Genomic DNA, 12,659 nt, shown 5'->3' on the forward strand with positions numbered 1-12,659 from the left:
CTTTTCACATTTTACCTTTAGTAATAGGTGTTTTTGAGGACTACAAACACCTCAATTGATAGAGATATACATAAATAGAGTAAATATGCAGTAAAATATGTACAAATAAGGATAAAATAGTCAAAAATTCCTTAATTACTATTCTCTCAATCCCAAAAGTGTCACCTTAGCAAAAATCACGCACTTTAAGAAATCAATAAATACAATGTGTAGTTGACTAGACTGCCCTAATTTATTAGATTTTTTTTTAAAGAATTAAGCAATATCAAAGAGAACTCTTTAACGCTAAGATATAGTTAAAAACACTTGCTAATTTTTATCATTCCGAAGACTGACACATATTTTAGGACAATTTTCTTTTTTTATTAAACTGAAACCTATTTTGAGACGACGGAATATAACTTAACCCATAAATACATGATTATAAACACTCACCTCTCTCAACCCTCAAGTCTCAACTCTTCCTATTCCAAAAATGCAGAATTGATTAAAGAGAGAGAGAGTCTCTGAATTGGGAAAGCAGAAAGAGGAAAAAGAGACAAAAACAGAAAGAAAAAAATAGAGAAAATCTTGTTTGTTAGCTTCTCTTTCTCTGCTATTTCTGTTTCTCTGTACTTCTCTGATATTTCTGTTATCTCTCCCACCCCAATCTAATCTTTCCATATATACCAAAAATCAAACTCACAAAGTTAGTAGTATCAGTAATACTATTTTCCAATGACAAAGGAGAAAGAAAGGAAAATGTTTGTTGGTGTTGTTTGGAACTGTGCAGCTGAACTCAAACTCCTCCTTACTGCTATCCTTTTCCTTTTTTCACTTATCACTATTCTTCAATTCATGCCTTCTCGTTTTTCTTTCACTCCCACAAATCTCATCACTTGTATTTCCACTCCAACAAACCCTGTAAACACTTCTGTTTCACTTATTAACACCACCTTTACACCGCCACCTTCTGTTTCAGTTATTAACACCACCGTTACACCGCCACCTCCACCGCCACCGCCATCACTGGAAAAGGATAAAGTACTCGAAAACGGAGTTATTAAGCGTGCTTTCAATCCTTTCGGTTCTGCTGCGTATAATTTTATACTTATGTCCGCTTACAGAGGCGGATATAACACTTTTTCCGTTATGGGTTTAGTTTCGAAGCCACTACACTTGTATGGTAAACCAAGTTACCAGTGTGAGTGGGTCCCGAACGATGACCGTCAGAAAAAAGTATCTGCTTTAGGCACCCAAATCTTGCCCGACTGGGGATACGGGAGAGTGTATACAGTTTTAGTTATAAACTGTACTTTCCCTGTCCCAGTCGGTGCAGACAACATACATGGTGGACAACTTCTTGTTCACGCCACGACTAACGGTGGTGGTGATGCTAAATTCAACACCACCGACACGGTCGTGGCGTTAACGGAAAATGAAACAGATTTTACCAACTTTGTTTCAGTTTTCAAGAAACCGCCAAAATATGATTTCTTCTACTGTGGATCGTCTTTGTATGGTAATTTAAGTCCACAAAGAGTACGTGAATGGTTAGCGTTTCATGTTCGTTTGTTTGGAGAGAAATCTCATTTTGTAATACATGATGCTGGAGGTGTTCACGAAGGGTTGATGGCGGTGTTAAAGCCATGGATAGAAAAAGGATATGTTACGTTACAAGATATTAGGGAACAAGAAAGATTTGATGGATATTATCATAATCAGTTCCTTATTGTTAATGATTGTTTGCATAAATATAGATTTCAAGCGAAATGGATGTTCTTTTTTGATGTGGATGAGTTTATTTTTGTGCCTAAGAAGAGTACTATTAAGTCTGTGGTTGATTCGTTAAAGGATTATACACAGTTTACTATTGAGCAAATGCCTATGTCAAACAAGCTCTGTTTGGAAGAAGACCGCGGTAAATCTTACAGGTATGAAGTTTTGTTAATTTCTTACTACTGTCAAACCTCTCTATAACATTGTTGTTTTGTCTAGATATTTTATGACTGCTTTAGCGAAATACTATTATAGAGAACATATATAATACTCCATCTATCCTGAAATAGTTGTTTATGTTTCGCTTTTCGTGCATCAACTTGACTAATCTTCAGATCTAAATTGGATTAGATTAATTTAACATTTTAAAATTAAAATTTAGATATTAAGAAACTAAATGGAAACTAATTTTTCTCATCAATATGGTAAAAAATAGATCTTTAAATGTTGGTCAAAGTTCATAGAGTTTCACTCTTGAAAAATGAAATGTGACAAGAATCTCGGGACGATGAGACTATAGCATAACATGAATATCGGTTCGAAAAGAAATTTGGTTGTTATAATGAAATATTATTACAGAGAATGACTATTATGGAGAGGCTAACTATATTTGCCTTGTTTTAGCTAAGCTAAGTACTAGTAGAAGATGAATCTCTTTAGGAAAGTTTGGTCGTTCTTTTTTTTCAAAAGTTGACAGCTAATATTCTCAATGCTGACATTAAATTGACCCGTGTTGAATAATAAATGGAATATGAAGAATTTGGGTGTTTGAAATAATACCAATTAATAAGAGAATCTTTTTCTTTTAGGCTTAATTAATAATATCAATGTGGTAATGTTGCTTTTTCATAGTCTTTATGAAGTTGAATTTGGTATTTGGAAGAAGTGAAGTTGAAGCTACTTCTGAAATCACTGTGTAGCTATGTTTTCATGTGACTTTATTTGCCTAATACATGCCCTAAAGTCATACTATAGAGTGATTCTTTTGTAGTCATACTATAGAGTGATTCTTTTGTAGTCTTAGTTGTTTCCAAACTCTGTAATTAGATGATTAGGAAATGGTTAAGTATTGTAGGTGAAATATTAAGTTATTGGTTGAAGGAATAGTACTGACCACAAGTAGGGTTTGAGCATGTATTCTAGTGAAGTCTCTGGTGGTTGAATAATTGAGATGCTTGGTGCCAAAGAAGGAAGGTCCATATGCCACTAGGGTTTAATGACTAACTTCTTTTTTAGTGTGGTATTCACTACCTTCCATTAGTATAGCTATCTGCTGATTCTCCTCGTTAAGACTCAGACAGATGGAAAGAAATTACCTATTATATTTTATATTCGATGCGGAGATATTCACATACCGGGTTTAGTGACTAACTTTATCACATTGGGTTAGAATATTTTTATCTGTCTTGTGTGGTCCAAGTGGAAGCCAAGCTCCTTTAGAGCTTGGTGAGAATCCAATGTAGGGTTAAATGCTACAAAGTATTATTGATTTGAGTTGGTTTGTTTTATGGAGTGTCGTTCATATTTTTGTGTGATCGATAATCAACTAACTTTGAGGTTCATTTGATAGTGACTTGGAGGTAGCCCTTGTCAATTAGCATTGATTGATAGTATTATTGAAACCTTTAATAATTGAGAATACTGTTTTCAAATTTTAAATTGTTGACTAAATTGTAAATTGGGAGGTTAAATAAGGACAAGATCTTGAGTCTTCTGGAATTAGTTGGATGCTTTTGTATTGTATCTTGATAATAATAAGTGCATTCAACTATTGAACCAGAACCAGAACTACAACTATACTAGTCAATTTATGATGAATCCTTAGAATACGACTGATTATTGATATTTATGTGACTACAGAAAATGGGGATTTGAGAAGCTAGTATACAAGGACGTCAAGAGGGGAATAAGGAGGGACAGGAAATATGCGGTGCAACCGCGCAATGTGATAGCCACGGGCGTGCACATGTCACAGAACACGGTAGGCAAGACGACCCACAAGACGGAAGGGCGGATCAAGTATTTCCACTATCACGGGACCATAGCCGAACGTCGGGAGCCATGTAGGCAGCTGGTCAACTCCACGGCGATCATCATTGACCGGACCCCGTATCAAGTGGACACTACAATGAGGGACATTGCTGGAACTGTGAAGAGATTTGAGCTCAAGATGATTGGGCCTACACTACAAAGAACAAGACAATAATAGTGAGTGATGAGGTCCTTATTGTATGATGCTTTTAGCTTCTTTTTTTTTTTTTTTTTTGGCTGGATGGATCTATTCTTCTTTGAGGGTTCGTTTCTGTATGATAAATTTTTATGTTATTTTAAGATAGATTTAGTATAGAAACAACAGAGACGGGTGATATATGTTTTGGTATAATATTATAGGATTACATTGTGTTTTGTATTCTTTTGTGTATTAATTTATACTAGTAATAAACTTTTCCCAATGCATTGTATTGGTTCTTTTTTGTTTCATAATTGGCTGAAGTTTGGTAATGTTGTCGGTGTCGGTGGTCCACCCCCTCCCCCCCACCCTCCCCCAACACCCATCCCCACCACCACCATAACTAGTGGTAGAATGTAGACAGAGAAGTGGCTTGTATTTGTCTACATAGAGATAGAAGTTATGATTGTCATTTGTGCTTTTGCCAAAGAGACCTCAACTAACTTTGTATTCATTCTTCTAGGATTCTTGATGATCATGATTCGGTTGGTGCTTCTTTGTTCTCTTTAATACAATAACACTTTTACCAAAGTTCAATTGCCATACGATTCGAAACTCAATACATAACGACTTTGTTTTTATCCTTTTTTTATCCAACTATGTTACTATTTGTATGTACATTTAACTCATGCGTCATCTGTTGCATGTTTACTGTTGAACCAAAACTCGATGAAAGTTATGTACGGCTGCGAGAGATCTTTTATATCTCTCGAGATTCTTCTTCTATTTTAGTTTATGTGTCGTACTTTATTTTTTAATCTATAATCACCAAGAATGTCATGCTTCCTTATTTAAAATATATTAACTTTAAACTTTTTTTTATTTTTAATCAAATGATTTATAGTCACATGCATGTCTTAACTTATTTTTTATCATAAATTTTACTTTTTTTCTTAAATTTCGTTTCAGTCAAACATTATCATATAAATTAAGTATTTGTTTATGAGGATAGGATTTACTTTGCTTTCATGGCATAAAGCAAATCAAATGGATAATTTATCAAAGTAGTGTTTCACCTTTGCCGTTTAGACAAGTCAAACAAGTAAGGTGGATGACAGAAGGACCTTTATTGGAATTCTTTAAAATTATTCTAGATCTAAAATTGGTAAAGACAACATCAAAAAGAAAAGGAAAGATATAGAAGAAAAATAAGTCTATTCCTAGCTAAAGGTCGAGCAATTTCTTGGCTTTGTATGTATGCAAGGTACTGTATTCCCTTAATTAAAGTTTGAGCAATTATTTTTTTGTGTGTCACTTTGCTTAAATTTGCATGTGGCCCTTAATAATGATACTTTAGCAAAGTGTCACTAATTTGGGAAAAGGTGTTTGATGTGTACTTCAATCGTGGTGTGTTGTGAAGTTTTTTGTGCTATGTCAGCATCTTGCTATTTGTCTTTTTTTGTGGCTATGTGTGTGAAATTTGTAGCCTCAAATGTAGAAATATGAAAGATATGTAGATCTATTCAAGTGAGCCCATAAATGATGAGGTGTGAAAACTATTATGTACAGCTTGGCTTAGATTTAGGATGCTGACACAAATTTGGTGGAAAATTCAATTTACTTATTTTAATCTTTCCTGAGTGGGCAGAGAAAGAAATATATAATAATAATAATAATAAGGGAAAAGGGTAAAAAATACCCCTCTATTTTGGAAAAATTTAAAAATATATCCTTCCGAAGCTTTTTGGGTCAAAAATACCTTTTCCATCCTTGTTTTTTCAAATATCTGCCTTCTTGGACAGAATTATCCTCAAAATAACCTCAAATCATTTTCTAATCAAGCTCCATCATTTAAACTCCGACCCAATAATAACCCATAAGATCCCCTTATTCCCCCAATACGTAGGTTTGAAGTTTGAGGGAATTGGGGGAATAAAGGGATCTTATGGGTTATTATTTAGTTTGGTCGGGTTAAATGATGGAGCAGTTTAAAAAAATGATTTCTAGTTATTTTGGGGGATAATTTCCATCAAGACAGGGGTATATTTGAAAACTTTAAGGATGGGAGGGGTATTTTTGACCCAAAATAAGTTCGGAGGATATTTTTAGTCTTTTTTCCAAAATAGAGGGGTATTTTTGACCCTTTTCCCTAGTAATAATAATAATAATAAGTATAATTTCAACAGAGGGCAGTCAGTTCAATTGACTATTTTACATTGCTCAGGGCCCTCTTTTTCTTCCATTGATTAGAAAGAGTTTATATGTGTAATATTTGTACAATTAGGTTAGAGTAGCTTATAATAACATTTAACTCTTCTTATCGAGATCAATAATTGATTATTAGAATATAGAGCAATAAGCTATAATAACCGCTCAAATTGTGCAAGTAATATAAAGCTTTTTATACTAATTAGTCTATACTTTTTACACTGGGTATGTTGTTGTTGTAGTTTATACTTTTTGTATTTTACTTATGTGGGTCTGTAACTAGGTACGGAATTTAAGAAAAATAAATAATTTTTAAAATTTGTAGTTTAAGACAAGCAATAAATATTTTTATTGCTGCAAATTATCTCATTAAAGATAAAATTTAATGTTTAAAATTAAGTTGTTTTGTTATTAAATATAAAAGGATCTTGTTCCTTTTAGAATTGACTAAAAAAGAAAAAAGTATCAAATAAATTAAGAAAGAGGGAGTATAACTTAGTTGGATTATTGGTAGTGGCATTTAGCGTGTGTTCGGTGAGGAAAACATTTTTGAGAAAATATTTTTCAATCTTCTTATGTTTTGTTGGCTAAAATTTTGAAAAACATTTCTATATGAACATAAGTTTCTAAAAAAAAATGAGGAAATGACTTCTCCAATGGAAGTACGAAAAACAAGTTTCACAAGTGTCATTCCATATTGATTGTGTCCTCCCACCCTCTACCGCACCTCTACCCCACCCTCACCTCTCATAGTGTTTGTCTAGATTATATACAAATATTTTAGGATAATATTTTTTATTTATGTACTGAACACAAAAAAATAAGTGAGAAACCCACTTATTTTTTGTAAAACATTTTTTATGAAAAATATTTTCCTTCGTACCGAACACACCCTTAATGAAATCCAACTAAGTTATACTTAATTTTCACAACCATACTCCTTAATAAGAAAGAAAAAGAAGAGTTAAATACATTGACAGTGAAATAGAATAGGAAAAATAGACTGGTGCGCTGGGGCAGCGGGCCTAAAATGGCATTGGAATGTGTAGAGAGAAGATATAGAAGATGGGCAAAAATCTGCCAAGTTTTATAATAAACAGGTAGATTCAATTAATATAGTTTCTAACGTCTATAAGACAAGTGAGTTTGGAAGTGTTTAGGCGATTTCATGGTCCCAAGTCTCATATAGCTTACATTTATTACGCCATGAGTTTTGGCTGATAATTCTTTAGTGGCAGAGTTTGAGAGTGTATTTATTGTCCCCTCATCTTAAATATGAAAGATATCTACGGGCATATGGCAAGTAAATCTAACACTAAGCTACTCCTTTCTTGTCATATTTTGCTTTTCGAGAGTCAAATTATATGGACTTTAGCTAATATTTTAAGATATATTTTTTCGTCATATTATGAGAAGAATTACAACTTAAAACATTTTTTGTATAGTTTTCGAACATCTAAATTTTAATTTTAAAATACTGAATTAGTAGGCGTTTGGCCATGAAAATCAAATATTTTTCACTTTTTTTGAAATTTTGAAGTTGGAGTTGAAATTGGAGTTGTGTTTGGTTATATTTTTGCAAAGAATATTTGGTTGTTTGAATTTACGGAAAGTGAAAAAAGGTGAAAATAAGTTTTTAAGTGCTTTTCAAATTTCAGATCCAACTTCAAGTTGTATTTGGAACTTTTATAGACAAACACTTATTTTCAAATAAAGTGAAAAAATTCTTCGGAAGAAAGTGAAAAATTCTTATGGCCAAACGGGTCATTAATCTACTTCATTTTAGCTTTGAAGGTTAGTCAAAATGATTCTTGAAAAGCAAAACGTGACAAGTAAAAATAAATGAGGGAGTGAATAATTTGAATCATTTCAAATTTTAAGATGTCTGAAATTTATGGTCACGATTACTAACGATTCAAGCTTTATGTAAATGAGTTATAGTTAGAAATAAGAACTGTGGACATCTTTTTTGGAGTTAGCCCACCCTAATCATGTCACATCATTTGTGTGCTGATAAAATTTTGGAAACATGTGATATGAAATAAGCAATAAATATTTATGTAACTGTAAACTATCTCATTAGAGATAAACTAAAAAATTTAAAATTAAATTATATCTAAATAAAAAAAAATATACATTATTTTGAGACATACTAAAAATATAGCTTATCAAATAAGTTAAAATAGAGTGTGATTGTCGCAGGGTAGACATGTATGTCTTTCCTTTCTTTGGGTTATATCTCCTTTTAAAGGGTGGTTTAATTTCTCTGCATAGGTACTACTTACAATTGATCTACGACAATATTTAGTTACTATAACAATGACTTTAATATAGTAATCTAAATAATGGTAGATTAAAAAACCTGTTATAACTTGTTAATCTACCTAAAATGTATAAAAATTAACTTTATCGTCTGTGTAGATTAATCAGATTCTTAAAAGAATATAAAATTTGAGGGAGCCGTTGGAATGAAGTGGTTGCATATGGAGCATTCATAATCTATAATGACACTAAGCATAACAGTAGGTAGCTCAATGATGACTCACCCTGTCAATTTTTTTAGAAGAAAAAAAAAAGAAAAAGAAATCATAGTGATAAGAGATTAACAAAGATCATAAATGTTTGTCTCTATAAATTTACCAATTGTTCTCTTCTTTACTTTTGTTTCCTTTATAATTTACTTATTCTTCTCTTCTTGTCTCTATAATTTATAGATCTTGATTGGTAAACTCTTAATTTAGCCATTGAGCTTGGCGACGAATTGTACATGTCTGAACATTTGAATGTGTGGTCTAGTGAACAATGAAATAGATAAAGTTCGAAAACTTTAAGTGCAAATCTCATAGAAGTCGGCTAAAAATATTTCAAATGCCTATTCATAATAAGTTGTAGCCGTAGCCCGTGTAATATAGTTCTAAATAATAGTAGAATAAACAACCTGTTATAACTTGTTAATCTAGCTAAAATGTATAAAAATTAACTTTATCGTCTGTGTACATTAATCAGATCCTTAAAAGAATATAAAATTCGAGGGAGCCGTTGGAATGAAATCGTTGCATATGGAGCATTCATAATCTATAATGACACTGAGCATAACATTGGGTAGATCAATGATTACCCACCCTGTCAGTTTGTTCAAAAAAAAAAAAAAAGAAGAGATCATAGTGACGAGATTAACAAAGATCATAAATGTTTGTCTCATGGATTTACCAATTATTCTCTTCTTTATTTATTTTTTCTTTAAAATTTACTTATTTCTCTTCCTGTCTCTATAATTTATAGATCTGGAGCGGTAAGCTCTTAATTCGGCCATTGAGCTTGGCAAGGAACTGTACATATCTGAGCATTTAAATGTATGGTCTAGTGATCAATGAAATAGATAAAGTTCGAAAGATTTAAGTGCAAATCTCATAGAAGTCGGCTAAAAATATTTTAAATGCCTATTCATAATAAGTTGTAGCCGTCCCCCCGTACATGATATACACGCTAAATTTGGTAAAGAATAAAGATCAAGATTATATTTTGTTGTGGATTTTATTGAGCTTCCGTAGAATGTACAAATCTCATAAAAAAATGCTAGATTTTTTTTTTTATCTGACTAAATCTTGATAGACATAGCTATTCAATATCAGTACTACGAGGAGTAGCAAAAACTTGTTAATATAGTCAAGATGCACACAAACTGATTCAACACCACCATTCTTACCCAAAAATAAAATAAAAATAAAAATCATATAATCTACTTTATCTCGATGATAAGCAAATACTACAAATAGATTGTGCTTTCCAGCCTAGACTAAGTTCAATGATAATATAGCACGAAAAGAGTACTTGCGTGTGTAAGGGGGTTGGGGTAAGGTGTTTCCTCTTTTAAATTAAAATAAGAAATAAAACAGTGGAATTATTTATAAAAGTAAGTGGGAAACATTTTGAGCACATGGATTCATGTGGAGAAGAATTTATGAAAAAGGCTGTTCTGATTAATTATGGTAATTTATACTTGTATAAAACGGTAACGAATTGATAATCGATGAGACATAAAGAGATACCCTTTTCCTCGTTAGTTATGACTTTTTGGTTAAAGGGTAGTCTTCTATAGAAATAACATAATTCAAATTTATCTACTATCTCATGACTCATGCTGTTCTGTTTGATGTGAAATTTACCATTTTGAAGTTAAATAGTTTTTGAACTAGTACCTCCATTAGCTAGTACAATACGGGTCATTTGCACGATTACCCTTCAAAGGCACTGGTATTTAATTTTTATCCCTCAAATTGGCGGTCTTTAATTTTACCCTTCGCCTAATACCATGAGGTTTGGGGTTCGAACCCCGGCTCAGTAAAATGAAAAAAAAAAAAAGGCAAGGCAGAATTTCGTAAGTAAAGAAAGTTAGGCCTTGCGAATCAAAACCTCTGCCTTGCGAAATTCTTTTTTTTTTTTTACTAAGCTGAGGTTCGAACCTAGAACCTCAGAGTATTAGGCAAAGGGCAAAAATTAAAGACCACCAATTTGAGGGGCAAAAATTAAAGACCACCAATTTGAGGGGCAAAAATTAAAGACCAATGCCTTTGAAGGGCAATCCGCACAAAAAAATGTTACAATTATTGATAAAGAAATGGATTTCAAGCCTAACTCAACCCAAAAGTTAATTCACGAGGAGAGAATTGCCCAAGTCATATTAAAGAGACCACCCATTCTTTAAAGAGCCAATGTGGGACTCTTAACACCCTCCCCCCGTCCAGGACAGGACATCTTGTGTATGAGCAATTTAATATCGAGGCACAACATCGGAAATGAAAATTGGATTGGTCCTACTCTGATAAAAGAAATAGATCTCGGGCTTAACTCAACCCCAAAATTTATCTCATGAGGGGAGGATTGCCCAAGATCATGTAAGGAGTTCATGTTCCCATTCCAAAACGATGTGAGATTCTAACACCCCCGCGCACACCCAGGACTGGACAACTGCAGCGTGGACAATATAAGACAGGTGACCCATCATCAAATACAATGAATTGGGATGGGTCTAACTCTGATATCATGATAAAGAAATGGATTTCGAGCTAACTCAATCCCAAAAGCTAACTCATTAGGCGAGGATTGCCCAAACCATATTAAAGAGACCACACCCATCCCTTAAAGAGCCGATGTGTGACTCTTAACAATTATACTAGCAATTTTATGTAGTTTTTCAATATGTACATTTTTTTAAATATCTTTTTAAAAACTTCAATCCAAATTCAACGGAAAATTAGGTGCCTTGAATAGTTGAGCTACATATTCTGACTTCTTCATATAAATTGGGACAGAGAGAATACCAATATAGAAGCAGGAGCAAAGTATTTATAGAATTTTTGTTTTTGGGTGCTTCATTGGTATTTCACACATACTTTTGCTAGGTTCGATTCCTAAACATCTTCATCCTTTTGCTCAATTCTGTCTTAGGCACCATAAAAGAGTGTAACTTGATAGTGTAATTTTTTCTACATATCAGGTTGGTAAAAGATGATCTTATAGCTCTTTCAACAATATAGAAAAGCAACAAACTATAGAAAAATCTTACAAATATGGTGTAATCCTAAGCAGAAACCAGATTACGTCCACAGGTAATAGAACCTATGTTACTCGGACTCTTCATTTTCGGTGCTGCACCTGTGTCGACACGACATGGGTGTGGGTGTGGAATCCGTACCCAATCTGGTCAACCAATTTTGGGTACTTTGACCAAAATCGAGGGAGAAATTCCGGCCAGATTCAATGAATTATGTAATCAAAACAAAAACTATGGTGAAATTGAAGAAAATGGAATAACTTGTATGTAGAAATTTCTATATCACTCCTTTTCCTTTTATCTCCTTCAGAGATTCTCCTCTTGATCAATATTTTCTCCTCAAGATTTCCACATAATATCTCATAATTTAGGTTTTAAAACCCTATTTTTAGAATTTTGAATTATTTTTTGTTGAATCTGCGCACCCGTATCCATATCCACGAATCTTAAAATTTAGATAATGACGAATCCGACCTCTAGATCTGTACCCGTATCCGACACCCCCACCCGAGTCCGAGCAACATAGACTAGAAGAAGTATCAGCACATCACATATCCATATGAAATAGGAAGTCATAATTACACGTTGAATGGAATACACACTAATCACATCCCACCCACAATTGATCCCAGCCATCTCTATTTATACAGCAAGCCTTGCATTTAATTGTTTAAGGGATAAGGCACCGTTACCCCCCTGAACTATACCCAAATTTGCTACGACACACCTTACCTTTCCCAGGGTCCTATTACCCCCCTAAACTTATTTAAAACGGAATAATTACCCCTAAACGCCGATGCCCACTCTCGTATGGGAGAGTGACATACACTCTCTTTGCCACATGTGTGTATTTATTTGTTTTCTTTTTTTTTTTTTTAATTTTTCAGCTTACGTGTCAATTTTTTTTAAAATAAAAATAAAAAATCTGAATTTTCATTAAAAAAATGAGTTTTAAAACCCGTCTTTTTT

General features: G+C 33.1%; 1 protein-coding gene across 1 annotated transcript; it reads left to right on the forward strand.

Moving 5' to 3' along the window:
- The first annotated feature begins 434 nt into the window (after window positions 1–434).
- On the forward strand, window positions 435–4,209 carry LOC132053471 (galactan beta-1,4-galactosyltransferase GALS3-like). The gene is made up of 2 exons (XM_059445515.1): window positions 435–1,913; window positions 3,619–4,209. The coding sequence occupies exons 1-2, from the start codon at window positions 718–720 to the stop codon at window positions 3,962–3,964; spliced, it is 1,542 nt and encodes a 513-aa protein (XP_059301498.1). The 5' UTR covers window positions 435–717; the 3' UTR covers window positions 3,965–4,209.
- The last annotated feature ends 8,450 nt before the right edge of the window (window positions 4,210–12,659 follow it).

Source organism: Lycium ferocissimum, chromosome 4 (assembly GCF_029784015.1).
Source record: "Lycium ferocissimum isolate CSIRO_LF1 chromosome 4, AGI_CSIRO_Lferr_CH_V1, whole genome shotgun sequence".
NCBI lineage: Eukaryota > Viridiplantae > Streptophyta > Magnoliopsida > Solanales > Solanaceae > Lycium > Lycium ferocissimum.